Below are 18,327 nucleotides of genomic sequence, written 5' to 3'. Positions count from 1 at the left end.
AACCTGTTCGATTATTTGATAGCTAAACATGGAGATGTGGGGTTCGCAGTTTGCCCTGTACTAAACGGTTCATTAAATCCATCTGATGCATTCAATGGGGTAACCTTACAGCACAGAGTTATGACATAGGATTCATGTCAAACAGACAGACAGACAAACAGACAAACACACAAACAAACGTAACCGCCCATTGAGTCGTCAAAGTTTTGTACTCAGCATTTGACAACTCTGTCAGATGTCGTGAGGCTAAATTCTGCCACAATTATGCGATAAGAAACATTCTTTTCAAAACGGGGGAAGTCACTGTAATTTGCCACTAGATTCCTATCAATTTTGAATTGTTCCAAAAACTTTCATGCCTCAAGTCTTTGAAATATGCTGAGAGATGGGTCCAGAAAACATAATTTGAACGGCGTTTAGAGACAGAGCCGAAAACTGTAACGATGCCTTTAAGTAATTCCTGTTGTCTACCAAATAGATATGCAGCTGATATCTACTGGATAGATACGCCGCCCGGATATGCCGATAAGTTAACGGCTGCCCCTTGGAATTGGAAATAAGCTTACCGGTCTCTAAAGTTTGGTATGGCAGGGGTTGAATTTAAGACTCATATCCAACTCTATCATACTTCATATCCAACACTATTAACGTGACACGAGTTCATAGTCGATGTCAAGAAGTTCTTTCATGACACAAAAAAAACCAATAAACCATCTTCTTTCACTTTTGAGAGGTTCGGATACACAGCAGATACAGTAGATCGCTAACTACGTGTCACAATACCACTTCCGGGTTCGTTACCCGGACGAAGACACTTCGGGGGAAAAACAGTGCGGATCTTTAAGTTTTGAAATCTTCATGGATGCTTATTTGGTTCAGATTTAATTTGAAGCATATTTATAAAGATAATTGCCTGCTTGAATCACAAATGCAAAATGTATATGATGGCTATAGCATTCTGTGGTACTTACTGAGGCCCATGGAAATCTTATCAATGAGCCTGAATTTTGGCAAAAACACCACTGAGGGCGCTAGTTGCATCGTATATTCCAATTTCCTATGGACTTGCCCACACGAAAAGTTCATCAATAGTCAAGGTGGCATTGACCTTACACCAAGAGGATTCGTGCCGCTGAATGTTTTGAAAAAGAAAAAAAATGAGCTCAACGCTACTAAGGTGCCCTATGGGAAATCAATAAGTGGTCTTGTGCTAGGTACAATCAAAATACATGGAATGAAATAGTCCACTGTTGCTGTACCGCGACCTTTCCGGACCTCAATTTTTGTCGATCGTCCATTCTGTAACGTATTTATACATTAACACGTTGGTGACATTCCAAAGGTTGACTCAGGAGATACGGAAACCCGAAACACAGGAATTCCAAATCCGGTATCTCGCCAAGATCAATCAATTATTTTTTACTCGGAGGTATCTCAACTGATAAGAAATCTCATTTATACACGGAACTCACCGATGGATATATCATCAAAGGGACTGGTCAGTTTCTTCAGCCTGGTGGGGGCGATGGATTCATGGGGGGGGGGGGGTGTTGTCCACCCAGTTGTTGACTGCTGAAAGGGAGTCGGCATGTTTTGTTTTTGAAATGTTCAATACGAGTAGGGGGGGGGGGGGGTGTCGGTGTTTTTGAATTACAACGTTGGCTCATACTTGCCTATTATATATCGTACCAGCCACGAATTTCATCATTTAGTTATTATAATAATATATATATATATTTATATATATATATATATATATATATATATATATATATATATATATATATATATATATATATATATATATATATATATATATATATATATATAACCTCCTTAAAAGTTCCTTGGATTGACGACTCGCCTTCTCTATGTTCTTATGCCCGTCAATTCACTCCGGTGTGTGATGAGAAAAGCTATGACTTCGACTTGTCAGAGAGGCACGGTTTTTGCATATTTTCTAGTTGCCTTTTGCAGACCGACAGATACACAGTAAGTGAGGCTACCGACAGTTCTCCTTGATTTGTTAACTCAGAAATTTTTTGCTGAAGGCTTTTTCAATTTTATCAGTTTCTTAACAATTTTTAACTTACAATTTAAGTTCAGGATTGTTTGTTAAAACTATGTTCCAAAATTATTGATTATGTTTAAAATTCAAGAGTAAATTGAATGAGAAGTCAGTGTTTGGAGGTGCTAAAAATTGCACACTTTTCAAGATAAAGTTATCAGCAACTAAGATGGTCTCATCATACCACCTGTCAGACATGCAAATTTCCTTTGTTACGAACATTAAAAAAATCAATACCCTTTCTTTTTGCCAACACAGATGCAACTTATTCCCTTAGTTTCTTGAAAATATTGTGTATGGCTGTCAAAACTCTATGTCGACAAAATTACAAAATTCCTATCTCCTCCGCGGAAAAGGGGTTGATCTTCTTATTATTCACAGTGAGAAGTCAGAAAATTATGATTATCAGAACTATGTTGCCAGAATTTTGAAATATGGACCGTTGTGTTCTGTGTACAGAAGAAATTTGCTTCAGTTCAGGGAGTGATCTGTGCGTGTAAAGATCATGGAGAATTGTGGGTAGCCTCACTTACTGTGAGATACGCCATCACAAAGCAAACCCACTGTAGCCTCAGAAGTGAAATAAAGCATCGAGAGGAAACACCGGGAATGTTTGAAAAGCCAGATTATCATGCACAACAAAGAATACAGCAAGAAATTTAGATCCACAGCTCTTGAAACTTATGTACGAATATGAGGTAACTTTGATGTGACCGTGACAAATAGGTTATCCATTTTATTAGCTTACCTCAAATCTGCATCGAGCTTCAGCTAGTTAACCGATAAAGATGAACGTTACACGGCGGACTGATGAATACGGCGGGCGGGCTGACTGAACCGAGCTCAGCGGGTGAAGTTGTGGAACACGGCGGGCTGACTGAACCGATCTCGGTTGGTCAAATTGCCTGCCTTCAGTCACCGTCAGTGAAGTGTATTTAACATATGCGGAAATGGCCGCACATATTTAAGGATGAGGGCTCGGCCCGTGTATCTCGCTGAGAGTCGACCAAAGGTAATAATATCCTCGTTCCCGGGCTCACATCACACTCAATTAAAAAGCAATTAATACCCTTTAATGAATAAATACTTTTGACAGATATTATTTTGTTGACCCCACTGAAGTATACTTGTCATTGCATTCACAACAAGACTCGAATCACTGAGAGAAAGTTACTGTTTGAATTAGAACTCAACACATGCAGCTAGTGGTCGTCAACTGCTGATTCATAGACGGGAATAGAAACGAGTTAATGAATAAAGTAAAGTTTGGGGGTAACTTATCTCTGTTTCTATTTTCACGCACGAATTCGAACCAACTATATGATAATGTTAGGGACAGTCTTTAATCCCTGGTTCTTGCATTTAATACTGGTTGTTGATATTGATCGTGAATGTGATCTTAGTCACTTGTTTTCCTTTGAAATCTGTGCACAATTAGTCAATTTTTGTCAGAGATAAAAGCTGATAAAACCCTGCCCCTTTACCTTTTTGTTCTGGAATGTTCGTCGTTCAAAGACCTTTTGGTCCACGAGCAACGCCATCGACGGCATCAGACTGAAATTCACCTTTTTCAGTCTGCGGACTGATCAGCGGTGCGGACGGCGTCCCATTGTGATAATGAGTTGCGTTATTACAACAGTTGACACCAGAAACACTGATTTTGTCAAAACGCTGCAGATTACTTCAAAAGTTTTCATTTTATCGTAACATGAGTGGTCTTTTTGGACAGCAGAGAGCCTTCCGCATCGAATGAGGTAACTGAATGTAGGATTTGTGTTTATTTTCGACTGGAACGGGGAGTTTTATTTGCAGGCCGGACAAGTCCGTTTCATATCTATTCAGATAGCCAACGTATGTCATAAACTTCATCAAAACAGGAAATGTTTCACTTTTGAAGAGCATACGACCTTAGGCTGTACTCACAAATACTGGGGGGGGGGGGGGGGGGCCTTCGGGGCTGGAGGAATCGCGATTGAAATCCTTTTTTTGAGATTCCCTTCAGTGGCCTCAAAAAATTCAAATTCCCCACCTAAATGTTAAAAATTTTCAAGCCCAACCTCTACACTATCATATAGCCAAATATTTATCAGGGATGTACTAAAAGAAGAAACAAACATATATTGCGCAGATGTTCGATACTGCCTTTTTATCACGCACGTATAAATATTGTGTAGTTGTTATAGAAATGTTTGTCAGCAGTTTGTGGAGCCATATTCTTCAGCAAGTTTTCAAATTGATTCTTTTTTAAATGTATCAGTGCACTTTTGGTTTTATTAGTCTAAGCCGACTTGAGTTAATCCAAATCTGACCGGGTCAATGGTACCTACTGAAGAACACCCAAAATGAGGATCACGAGAAAACAACGTGTGAATTCCTGGCTATACGGTTTGACAAATAGTGAAACTGAGCCAGGAGCCCTTCCCCTAAAAATTATGTTTTTAAAAGTACAACTCACGGACCAGATGCTACTTATAAAAGTTTTACAAAATTGACATTACTGGAAGGATTGAAAAAATTTATCAAATAAAACTTTTAATCTCTGAACTTTGGGCTGACAAAATAGTAAATTAGTGAAAAATATAAATTATTCCAGTTATTCACACTTTTTCATTTAAATTAAGAATCTTTACTGTTCAAAGTTTTAATTTTCTGTAATGTACGATGAAAATGTGAACATTTCACTCACTGCATGAACTTGAAGTGAATGGTTTTAAGCTTATCGATTTTAAGTGCTTTTCGTTATTTGGTAATTTTTGATTATTCTGATATGCTGGAATTCAAAAATCCCTAATTCAAAACTATGACAATGGTTGGAATTTTTCCGATCGTACATACTTAAGCAAACACTATTAAAAACATATAATTTTGATACTATTCAGTATTTTTGCGTTTCGTATTAACTCCAATCTCTTGTTTTACATCTTATCATGTTAAAATATTCATTATTCAGCCTACCAACACAATTTGAATGTGGGTTATGTACAATTGTATCGCTGTCAGTTGCATGTCAGTTTAGCTATTAATCGAAATATCAATATACCATAACACAGCTGCATTTTCATACTCACGCTGTGAGAATGAGTTTAAACCATTTCAGCATGAAAAAAACAAACGATTTTTATGCACAAGATAATGTTGAAAAAGAAAAATAAGTTTAACCGTGCTATTCATTATCTTTGTTACACTACTATTATGGACAATGTATGCATTGCAATATGGCATACACAGGTAGCCATGTAGAAATGGAAGTAAGCTGCACCGATGCATTCAAGGAAATGCACTCTTTTTGTGTACCATAGTCAACACTATTTTGTGGGCAGTGATACACCTATTGTCTCTTTTGCCCATTGTTTATTGATAACTGTCAATTCTCCTGGTCTTCCATGTGTTTGCTCTCCGGCCTGATCTTGTGTATAAGTATAAAGTCAATGTCATGAGCGTCATATGACCCAACCTCTTCTGCAACTACATCAGAGTCAGATCACCGGTCGCTTGCAGTGACAGTGACACTGCCTGTAGGCAGTGGTAGGGCAGTAGTGTATTAACTTTGACAATTTTGACAGTATTGTTGTTCAGTTTATCAACTGTGTAGATAAATTAATAAAGAAGGCAGTTCAACCAGTACTCCTTGTCTTCTAATGATCTTTATTTAAAAATTACCGACGTTTCGGCAACACACAAGTTGCCTTCTTCAGGGCAAAAGTGCTGTGTTTTGTTGTACTCTCAAAACACGTTGATCTGTCCAGTAACTGTATTCAGCTTGCCAACACAGCCTGTGGACGTGTACTGTGCTTTGTATCATTGATAACTTTAAGTGTGGACATTAATTCAATTATAAACAATAGTGTTTAATATACAGGCCTTGTCTACCACAGTAGAGGGACCGTGTGTCCACAAATTGAATATTGCATGTTTCATCATGCCGAAGGGAGGCACAAAGGAACTGTATTTGATAAAATGCATATATTAAACAATTATCGATAATTGCAGCTTCTGCCCCGTTACAAGGCCTAATTGGGTTTCTTATGAAAGTTCAATGACATTCATACTACTTTAGAAGTTTAGATGTTTTCGAAATATGTCTTGAAATGCGATAAAATGGTTCAAAATTCTGTTTAATTATTACCGACGTTAGAACCGTCTGATCACGGTCCCTCCCTCCCTCCCTCCCTCCCTCCTCCCTTTTTGTGGAGGGACCGTGGTCTGATGACATAAAATGCTATTTACTTTTCATTTCATTACCTGCCAAACTATGGAATCTGAAAATATTAAAAAATATAGGGGACCAAAATATTTCAAACCTCGCCTTACACACAGAATAAAACCTCCCAGTTCCCCCTTTTATGACCCCCAGAATTTTCACACCCCCTGAATTCCTCCAGCCCCTCACTAATATTGTATATGCAGCCTTAATCAGCTCTTCAAAGGGGACGTAATTGGTACCTTTCCATCCGGAATAATAATTAACAGATAAGGATCAGATTATAAAGACATGCTGATAACATGCAAACTTCAGGCAATACGCCCTAATCTTTAAAATGTATCAATTACGTCACGGATTTCTTTGTTTGCCTCAATGTCACCAAATACATCATCAGTAAGTGCACCATGTTCGACGCTTCAATGCGGAGACACTTGCGACCGAGGAACACCTTGTGGCCGACAGGAAAGATGAAACTGGGGACAACCTCAAACTACGTTTGCATGGCCTTGCCGATATGCATAGCACTCCTTGTACTGACTGTGGTTTATTACAACATTCCCGGGCAGAAATCTCGATGGAACGCTCTGAGGCCAAAGGTGAGTTACCCTTCCCATATAGTGAAGGGATTATATATATAATAGGACACCTTCAGAGCATGACACTTTGTATATTTACTCAGTGTTACGCAGCGGTTATTACATATAGTTTTAGACGAGTTGTGGCTCGGCATGAAGGGGTTTCGTAGAAGACACTTGATATGAACGAATAGTGGAAATGCCGAAACTAACCATGAGTAGGACAGGTCTTCAGACGCAACGGTTTCGATAAGCACAGTCAACAATGTATAATCGCGTTTTCATCTGTCAGTGTATCTTTGGCCATTGACCCCAGACATCGCAATCAGGAAACACATCAGGTATAGATTGCGACGACGGTAAATATTCCATACTTTATGAATATTTTAATTTCAGAGAGGCCAAATTAAAAATTGAACCGAGGTACTAGCCAGAATTATGATCAGTCACATATCTGTTGGCAATATCTCTTGGGAGCTTTCAGTTGTTACAACCCGAAACGGGCTGGAAAAATCAAGGAAGATCGGGAGGGATCCGGATTGAAAGATTCGTCGCTCGAGGGCGCTCTCTGGGACAGTCTTCGATGGAGCGACGGATCTGTCAATCTTGGAGGGATCATATTTGTTTTTCACACAGCACTTAAGGGTTACCTGATTTCAAAATAAATGTCACCCGGTCAAACAGCCTTATGTTTAATAGTACAATGATATCGTGTGAGAAAGTGACGATTATTGTGTGCATATTTCTGTCGTCTTATGTCATTTTACTATAGTTTGAGTGCTGGTTCTGTCTTTCTCATCAACATCTTGCCTTGGCAATGCTATAAAAGGCTCGCTGCCTCACATTGTGCAAGCGGCGTGAAAATGACAGGTTCCCATAGCAAGCTTTAGCTGGAATAAGGCAAGTCTCAGTTGTGAGCTAGGTGTTAAACAAAGAACTGGCTTTTGAGAAGTCCGTGTTGTGCAGCTGTTGTTCTTTCAGTAGGCATCGACCCTGATGGCGCGAGTGGTACTGATATCAAATCTTTATTAAAGATGTAGTGCAGTTTGAACTCATTTGACGCCTACCCTGCACTACAGACATTATGTTAATTGCCACTTTGTTCATTCAGAACATTCTTTGTACATATTTCGTTTGCTTTACTCCATTTACGGTTATGTAGACATGCATAACGCGTTAATGTTGATGGTAGATATATGTACTTTCAAAGTCAATAATTGTGAATAAATGTTACTTTATTTTCAAAATGGTTGTTAAGACAGGTAACATGTTAGTCAAATATGACATACGATATAACACAGCTTAGCGTATAGATAGACAATCCGAAACATACTCACTCATAACACCCTATTCTACATCGCAAAGAACAAATAAAAAACGCCTATTCTTTACGCAAAACAAAAAACAATCTCCTTCAAAAAACAAACAAAAAACAAAGGAAATTATGGCCATAAATAACAATAATAACATTTATCCGGCAACTTTGTTGTTTTGTTTTTTCTTGTCTTATTGTGACAATTTTACAGACCCTGGTGCACAGGTTTTGTTATTTATTCTCATAATAGTAAGGATACCATATTTCTCTAGTGTCAATCTTTTTCCGAAATACCAAATCGTGTGAAACCTACTTGCTTTGTGCGAAAATAGTTTTTCAGCCATATAGTACTCACGTTGTCTTGTTTCTTATTTGTTTGCCCAGTATGCAGGTCGCAATGTGAGTCCAGTTAATGTATCAGCGATATCGTCACGTCCAGAGCAAAGGATCTATCTTAGGTGCAGCGATACGGGATAAACTGGACTCTTTCGACAGACAATTCAAAACACACAATGTCACAGCAGCATCGAAAAAATGGGGAGAAAAGTTTGGATACCTGAAACCAAAGGATCACTATGTTGTACCGAACATAGCACATTTTATCTGGTTTTCCTGTCATCCGTTCAAGTTTGAACACCTGATCAGTATGCTCAGTGCCCACAGGGTGATGAAAGCGGAAAAGATATATTTCTACACAGACTGTGAACCTAGCGGAGAATGGTGGGCTGAAGCCAAGGAACTCATCCCAACTTTACATGTGGAGACCAGGAGCCGACCTACAAAAGTTTTCAAAAAGAATCTAAATCCCAAATGGCCGGAACACTCTGCTGATGTGGCTAGGCTACAGATTTTGATGGAGAGGGGCGGAGTCTACCTAGACACCGACGTCTTCGTGGTGGCGCCGCTGGAACCACTCCGTTTCTATGACTACGTGGTCGGCAGACCGGAAAGCAAGATTTTGAACAACGGTGTAATACTAGCAAGCAAACATTCACAATTTTTGAAACACTACTATAAAAGTTATGAAAACTATAATAGCAAATGCTGGGCCTGCTCGTCGGTGAGAAATCAGCATACTATAGCTATGAAACATAAACATATGTTACACATTGAACCGCAAAGCATGATCAACCCTCCCTACACAGAATGGAAGAAACTCTTTCTGAACAACTACAATTGGAAAGTCGGCCACTTTACTATTCATGTTTGGTTTCGAAAGTTCCGTGCAAATGTTGGCAATGGCACCATATTTAATCCGGACAACATTAGAAGACTGAACACGGCAGTTGGAGAAATGTGCCGATATATATATTACGGTTCGCCAGACATCTTTTAAGTGAATGGCTAGGGACCATTTCACAAGTGACTAGCATTCGCAAAGGATCTGTGTGGCTACGATAATAATTAGGGATATTTCTCTTTGAAAATAGCTGTCTTTTGTTACTCAAAGTTGAGAGGAGAATTTAAAGCAAGATGTATGCCATCACGTGATTCAATAAAATGTATTTTAGAAGATGATAGGACGACACCAACTTACGAACTTATTGAAGGTCACACAAAATTTCCTCTTCTTCCTTATGATTTCCTGTCTTTGTAATCAATTACAAAGAATATATTTTTTGTAATTAATTACAAGAATTGATTATAAGATTGCAAATAAAAGCGACGAGACTCATATCAGAGATACTGGTTGCTATATTTTCAAGTTTAGTATTTCCAACATTTTTTTCCATAATCGTTGCTCGATCGCTCAGCACCGCCAGAAAGGGAGAGGTGTCCCTTAGCCGGAACCCTTCCAAAACCACTCTGCAGCGTTGTAAACGTGCAGTTGGGTCGTAGGAGGGAAAGTGGGGCTAAAATTATTTTTATCTCTATGTTCGTGGGGAGAACTTCTTACCGTACGTCTTTTGCGACGTTGCATCGTGAGGGCGAATCGTGCTCGACCTACGTATAGGCACACAATCCATGAAAAAAGAATGTCCATTTTGATTTTGGGCCACAAAGTTGCTCCGGAACAATGTTCTTCCCTCTGCTTACGGCCTCGTGAAAGAGAATGTTTTAAGGCGACTCCCTGGCACATGGGAAACAAACTTATATTGTCATCCTCATGGCTATCCGATACTTTTTACCATTATATACGTGCTCACAAAGCAGAAAATTTCACTTTTATATGAATGAGGTAAATAATTGTGAATAACAGAGACTAACCAGCACGGAATAATTGCATATGTTGTTTGATTGTTGAAAATGGACGAATCTATCGGCTTAGATGATTGAAAGTGATTAAGGCGTCTATTTGCTCACTGGGACTCTCTAAGCTCTAGAAATCTGATGGCAAGTGATGCTGCTGGACGAAAATGTCATTCACTTTGATATTAAGGTAGTATGCACCTCGAAAGTGAAAGACTTAAACTTTTGCTCTAACTTTCCTCAAGGAATCTTTTAATCATTCTCTTTCAAAATCAAGAATAAAAATAAGGGGTCACCATGCAAATTTTGGTACTAGAGAAACAAATTACCCAAGATTTACCGATATTAGAAATTCAAAATGGTCGCCATCCCTGTGTTAACTCTATGAGTAGTAAAATAAACGGGGACAACGGGGATTAAGTAAGAATTTTACACCCATTTTATTCATTTATCTACATGAAGCGAAGGAAAAATTAACCATCCATGTAACTAAAGTGTGACCCTGACCTATATACGAACTCACGCACGCGCAGCAGTGCATTGTCCTGAACTAAGCGGGAAATTCCCTGCTGAGTCACACACAACATGTTTATACATGTACGGGAAATTCCGTGTGAGTCATCACCATCAAACTAGCCTATATAAAGGACCCCGTTGTCAGTCCGGCCGGCCGGTCGCGGAGTCTAGCTGATGTTGAACACGAAGTTCCTATCGGTGCGAACTTGTTCACCTGATAGATAAAATTTTAGTAATTTCCTCTGAACTTAAAATGTGACGGAAGACCATTACTTCAAATAATATGAGACGTTTCAGATGAATGGTACTGATATCTAAAGTGTTCACTCTTTTATCTCTACGTACAAATGTAGTTCCTAAGTCGTTCTCTATTCTATTCCCACCAACAAAACATTCAATACTCATTTCCCCTCCCCGATCTTTATCAATACTTATGATAATATCACAAGTTGTTCTGTTATCTGTTTTCATAGCATAATATCCAACCAAATCGTCAAATTCATCTCCAGTAGCTAACTTTACACATCTAATGAGAACTGTACCATGTTGAAGTATTTTCATATTATCAGTCATCTGTTGATTTACAGTCTGTAAAGTTAATTCAGCTGCCTCATCACCGACACTTTTAAGACCCAGTTTCTTTAAAGTTGTGTCCCAAAATAATCTAACTGGAACTCCGCTAGCTGTATACGAGCAATAATTCTCCCCCTCGTTTATCCACCTTCTTAGTGTATTATCTGCCTCATTATTGTATTAAGAGGACTAATTTTAAGATGAATTGGTATACCAAGAAGTGCAATGTATGGATTTGTAGGAGTAAGCCAACTACGAAAATCTAACAATTTATATTTGTTTACATTGCTATCAAATAAATCACATTCGGAGTTCCTGGTGGTTCAGCAACACCTCCTGCAATTTCACTATCCAATATATCTAAGATGTTACGCGGCACATTATAAGGCATGAATTTCTGACTATCCCCATCCCATGTCAGAGCAAAAGGAGTAGGATCATTCGAAGCCTTTGTGGCGTCAATTACAGTTTCATCAATGTCTTTAAGTTCGGAAAATTCTACAGCATGTTCGTGGGGTGGCGCCGCGGCATTGGCTAAAACGAAATATTTTTCGCGGTCTTTATAACGAAGGACGTAATCCTTATTATGATTAGCAGCCATCTTAGTATTATTGTTAACTTTAACATCACTCAGATCTTCAAGCTCAAGATTTTGCATACGAATTGTACCTAGACCGAAGCCACTTGGATCAGACATACTCCGTAGGGACCTATATACAGTGAAAATTAAATAATACCTTGTAATATACAACTAACAATCATGGCTTCAGCTATAGGAATGACAGTTCTCGGTGCTGTATTAAATGCAACGGCATTCACAGGAGGAAATATTATCGGTCAAAAGCTTTCTGGGAATGGTGAGGCTCTTATTGAAGAGAAAATTCGACATGATAAAGCATTAGAAAAATTTGAACATGATCGCAACGTCTGGTCAGAAAAAAGATTACTCCAGGCTGACTGGGAAAGAGAAAATCAGGCAAAGGATGCACATGCTGCGGCAGAATTAAGAGATACAGATGCAGAAATCCTGGAAGAAGCAGAAGCGGTGCAAAGCAACTCTACGTCAAGTCCAGCGCAAGCGTTAGCGCAATTCTCAGATTATTATCAACCCAGTCCTGAGCAAAAGAAATATGAAATGATATATATTGCTGGAGGATTGGTCGTGGGATGGTTTATCTTCCGATAGGGTTACACCGGTAGGGCCCCGCTTCGGGACTACAATAATTCAATACAAAAGCTAATTGGCCAGTTATTGAAATCGATCATGTTCCCATCCTGATCTGTTATCCAGATACGCATTGAATTCATGTAATCTCCCCCTTTTCTCAATGGCATAGAAATTGCTCCGTTTTTAAAATCGTAAGTAACCTTTTCACTTATTTCTCTCGTATCCCGGATGGGAAGTATTTGTAAACAGTTCGATACTTTCCCCTGTATGTATCCTCCGGAGGCACCCGAACCAAATGAAACATAATTTCCAGTAACATCGACTACATCTGAATGAACTATATATTTAGTGACTGTTAAGAAATCCACTTTCTTCGGACTCATAGTACTTTTTATAACTGGGTTGTCCTCAGGTTTATCTGAAAAGCCGACGACGTTGGCGAAGCTACCTGTGGCATTGAAATAGACTTTAATATCTTTAGCCAAAGTTAGATAAACATGGTTTGTCGGCAGATGTTTTTTCAAAATTAATTTTTTGCTTCAACCCGATTGCTTTGTTTAACGTATCGATATTGTAGTTACCTGGACGTATTGATTTAGTCTTCTTCGGTTGGTCACCTTCTTGATATTTTATTACATTATTTGTCGATGTTATGTTATGCCATGAATTATATAGTCCGCACTCTAGCAGTCTTATCTTCGTAAACTGTGTCGTGTCAATACAAGGGTAAAAATTAACAGTAACAGGTTCACCTGTTTTGCTTTCAATCCAAATGATCATCGTTGTACGTTGTATGTATATATTACTAAGTATAAATGTTCGATGAATATTATTATTATTATTCCGAAGGTGCCCATTACGAAGTATAAGGTTCTGCAGGAATAATATTTTTCTGTTCAAGGAGATCTTTGGTCGCAACCGCAGCAGCAGTCGCACCGCCTAATTTTGCCAATCGAGTCAAATTTGGTCGACTTGGATCGCCAACCTCTATTTTCAGAAATTTGCTGGAGATCATAAGATATCCCATCGCAAGTCCTGCGATTACAATACCATCGTACATTGTGTTTACAACTGTTTTAATATCCATGATTGCTGACTAGTATATAAAATAAAAAATAAAAATAAAAAATATGGGAGTTAATCCATCTCATACAATGTAGAGGAGCTGGGACACACCCCCTCCCCCTCCCCTCCCCTCGGAACCCCTGTCGGAACTGTTCCGGAGGAGCTGCTACGTGCTCTGTTTTTTTTCGCTTTCTGTGGAGGATCTTTCCGGACGGGACAGGGGGTATGCCGAGCACGCCCCCAATATAGCCCTAATGCAGTCAATGAAACTCCCACAATTCCTAAAACAAGATAACATTTATTATACCAGCGTGATTATTATCACACTGTTCTTTCATTGTAGGCGGTAGGTCTGCTACCGCATCATTCCCCTCCCCCCCTCTCCCCCCCTCCATTGCTTTTAGTTTCTTCTCCCTGTTTTGCCTGTTCCATTCCGCTAATTTCTTGCCCGCAGCAACTCTCCCTGGATGCTTCGGCGGTAACGTCACTTTCTCTATGTTGCGCTGTGTCGGAGGTGTCGGTGTTGGTGTTAGGATCGTCCCTGACGGATCCTCTGACGGAGTCGTTTGCTGAGTCGGCGAAGTTGAATCCATTTATTTCAGGTACTATATTAAACCCGATTTTTTTAAAATTTAAATGTTTACCCGTAATTAAACCGGTGGAAATTAGAGCAATCAGGGGCCCCCACGTGTACCCTATCCGTCCTGATAATCGTTTTATTTCACTGTTTAGAATAAAATCCTTTTTAAGATCAGTGGCATAGTTATCTCGATCATCGATTGGAACTACCTGACTAATTGCGCGGGCTCCTAGATCTATGAAACTTTGAGTGATGGTATCACTTATAAGAGAACTGTATTTCGCTTCATAGACTTTAAAGGCTCGTGTTATGAATTCATCTTTCCACGTTTCCACTTCTCTAACTGTAAACTCCTTACCAAAAATAACTTACTTTGACCACTTGCGATGACACAGAGTATTTTTTCACGTTTAGACTCTATTATGGATCGATTATTGTCCGAAGGCGCCGAAGGTGCCGAAGCCCCTTCGGAACCGTTCCGGTAGGGCGCTGCCATATTTGCCGCTGCCGATGACTTTATTAAATTCTCCATTGTTTGCAGTATGTTATCTATTCTTAGTAAAAAATAAAAAATTCGTTTAAACCTGAATCCGAAATAAGTATTAACATAGTCTGGAATGTTAGTACCCTAACAGAACCGTACCGACAGGGATTCCGACAGGGATTCCGGGAAAATTCTCCTCCATTTAAATCTATATGTATATAGAAACACGAATAATGAGTACAGACTTATTCCCAGTTGCTTTTCAATTGAATAAGACGAGCATACCAACAGTACAGCATGCTGATATTCCTTCCAAACCGGACGGGGGAATAAAACCTATTCTCATGGACTTAGAAATATATGTAACGCCGACAGATAAATTTACTTTTCATCCTCGGGATGTGTTCAAAGATAACGTAATCACTCATAGAACAGCTAAAGAAAGTAATGTCTGGCTGGGCAGCCCAAAGATGAAATACTGGGACCAGCAATTAAATTTCGCTGTATGGTGTAGCACTACTGGTTGTGGTATATCATTCGCCCATCTCTTTGATAAGAAATTTCCGCCCCAAATACGATCATTCTGCCGTTTCCATGTATACTTTACAATACGTCGTATTCTTCATGAAATGGGCGTTGCACTTCCAGACGATACCCCCACCTTCAAAGCGGGCGACAATCCGTACAATCTCATCCAATATGAACTTCTCTGTACAGAATTTGGAAATATAAGCCCAACGAAGTCCGACTTTCGTTATCGAAAAGGTCAAAATAAAGGTCTTGGTTATGGATATGAATATTACACTAATCGTGGGCCTGTTCGACAGCCAAAAGCGATATACAACGGTCATGACTTTTTCCTCTCCGCCGACGGAGGCGTTTTCTATACACATACCATTTTTGGAAAGAAAAAACATGTACTGCCCGACAAAGACAGACCACACTATTATTTCTTCCGAAATGATGGATCGGAGGGACAATACAATAGTTTCATTCCTCTGAAGGGAGACTCGGGACTAACAAAGGCCGGTCTCGCCCGCCTCAATGAAAGCCTTGAAGCCTACGTATATTGCATACTTGGCGCACAAGCGAATATTCGTAGTACCATAGTGGGTGATACTGGTAGTGCACAGCAAGTCCGAAAAGAATTCGGTGTTCTCCTCGAAGATGAAATTCGTAATACCGACAAAGTAATCAGTTATCGGCGATATCAAGACACAATAATGAATACTGGTGTAAAACTTGATATGGCAGTTTCACCCAATTTACTTCTCTTACCGTCTGAGATGGTCATTCTTTCGGGCCCGGCAATCTCGGGTTATAATAATGAATTACAATACGCTACAGAATCTATGTCCTTCGGAGTGAACGGTGATATAAACACTGAAGTTCGAGAAAGTGCTGTACACGAGATGGAGGGGGAGGATCCCGTGAAGTGGCAGGACGAGCCCGGAGAGTCACCTCACAATGACACGACTCGGATTCGGTCCCCTCCCCTCCCCTCCCCGGAACGGGCAGCATCTACGACCAGCGTAGACCCTATTCACGAATATGGTAAAATTGGTTTGTTATCTTTAGCAATATTCATTACTATTGTAGGTACTGGAATAAAGTCACTAACTATATAGTTCATTCAGATGCTGTCGATGTGACTGGGTTTCATCTAACTCGAACCAGTAACTTAAAAGAACTAGAAGAGATTCATTAATTTACAGTATATAGATCCAGAGGAAATGTCAATATACGTAACCCCACCATTCAACATGATTATAACTGGACCGACATATTCTGGCAAAACAGAATTTATGTTGGACCTCCTCACCGGTCCGTACTTAAGGAAATTCGAATATGTGATATTCATTTGCCCAACATTCATGAATAATAAAGCGTATAATAGAAGATTCATTTTCACCGATGATAATGTGTTTATATTTCCAGTCGGACTCGATGCAGTGGATGATACATTAACCTACGTGCATAAAGAATGGGCCGGCACGAACACTTTAATAATCCTCGACGACTGCGCCTCGTCCAAAGATATGAAGAAGCGCAGTAACGTTTTAGTCAAACTTGGTTTCAGCGCAAGACACGACGGACTATCTGTCTGGGTTCTGACTCAGCAATATACTAGTATTAGTAAACCATTCAGGGAAAACATACAGATGTTAGTACTATTTTACACACCGAACAAGATAGACAACAAAACTATTATAAAAGAATATGGAATGGAGGTGTCAGAACAGGAAGCCGTGGGCCTAATCAAGCAATTGAAATCCAGACCAATCAGTAAACTAGTATTTCGTTTACGGAATCCGTACGACATAAAATTTTTCGTATAATATAACAATTATGGAAGCTGAAGCCGAAGGCTCCGCTGAAGGCACTCTTAGAGAATTATATTACAACCCGAAAACTGGTTTTGGAGGTGTACAAAAATTGTATGACGCAGCACGGGCCAGCGGACTCCACGTCACTAAGAAAGAGGTGAAGGACTGGTTAAAAACTCAGCTAACTTATAATCTACATAAACCGGTACCTCGTTCTCATGCTACGGGCGGCCGTCGCGTTTTTGTAACATCGATAGACTCTCAATGGCAAGCGGATCTCGTGGAATTCCCTCCCCCGTTCGCAAAAGAGAATCATAACATTCGATACATGCTAACAGTAATCGATGTACTCAGTAAATATGCCTGGGCTAGGCCAATACAGTCAAAAACGGCCGATGACACTCTGAAGGCACTACAAGATGTGATTAAGAAATCTGGGAGGAAACCCGACAAACTTCAGACAGATGAGGGACGGGAATTTACTAATCAGAAAATGCAGGGGTGGCTCCAGGAGTCAGGCATTCATTGGTTTCACACCTACAGTGACAAAAAAGCTAGCGTCGTTGAACGTTTTAATCGGACCCTCAAGACGATGATGTGGAAATACTTTACATATAAACAGACACGTTCCTGGCTCCCCATTCTACCCCACCTTCTCGAGAATTACAATAACACCGTTCATGGAAGTATCAAAATGAAACCCAGGGACGTAACAGAGGAGAACGATTGGCAGGCATTTTATACACTATTCGGTCCTGAGTTGGCAGCCGGGGGAGTTGACCCTGAATTCAAGCCGGGAGAACGGGTTCGAATTACAAAATACAAGACCACTTTTAAGAAAGGATATTTACCAAATTGGACAGAGGAGATTTTCGTAGTTTCAAAAGTTGTGTACGCAGCTGGACTAGGAACGCCACCAGTTTACAAAATAAAAGATCTGAATGGAGAGGAAATACTTGGCACTTTCTATTCTGATGAACTTCAGAGCGCCCGGGGAGCCGACGAGCTGTACAGAGTAGAACGAATTTTGAAGACGAAAAAAATTAGAGGAAAGAAATATTATCTGATAAAATGGCGCGGTTATCCAGAAAGTTTCAATAGTTGGGAGCCGGAGGAAAATGTTATTAGTACTACGTAAGTACTTCGTAAGTTCCTGTGCTGGTACTACGTAAGTACTTCGTAAGTTCCTGTCCATGTTACTTGTCAAGTACGTAAGTACTAACGTAAGTATTTACGAAAGTTATTCAATAAGTACCATGGAA

General features: G+C 39.7%; 1 protein-coding gene across 2 annotated transcripts in view; it reads left to right on the top strand.

Annotated features, from left to right (window-relative positions):
• Positions 1–6,657: 6,657 nt before the first annotated feature.
• LOC139115898 (uncharacterized) overlaps positions 6,658–18,327 on the top strand; it is a 34,427-nt gene continuing 22,757 nt past the window's right edge. Inside the window, exons 1-2 of one of the 2 annotated variants that reach the window (XM_070678319.1) lie at positions 6,658–6,868; positions 8,547–9,867. In XM_070678319.1, the coding sequence (XP_070534420.1) occupies positions 8,575–9,498 (924 nt within the window). In that variant the 5' untranslated portion in view covers positions 6,658–6,868; positions 8,547–8,574 and the 3' untranslated portion in view covers positions 9,499–9,867. Of the gene's footprint in view, positions 6,869–8,546; positions 9,868–18,327 lie in introns of those variants that run through there. The other variant, XM_070678317.1, reaches the window with a different exon arrangement.

Source organism: Ptychodera flava, chromosome 17 (assembly GCF_041260155.1).
Source record: "Ptychodera flava strain L36383 chromosome 17, AS_Pfla_20210202, whole genome shotgun sequence".
Lineage (NCBI taxonomy): Eukaryota > Metazoa > Hemichordata > Enteropneusta > Ptychoderidae > Ptychodera > Ptychodera flava.
This window is presented reverse-complemented; position numbering and strand designations above follow the sequence as displayed.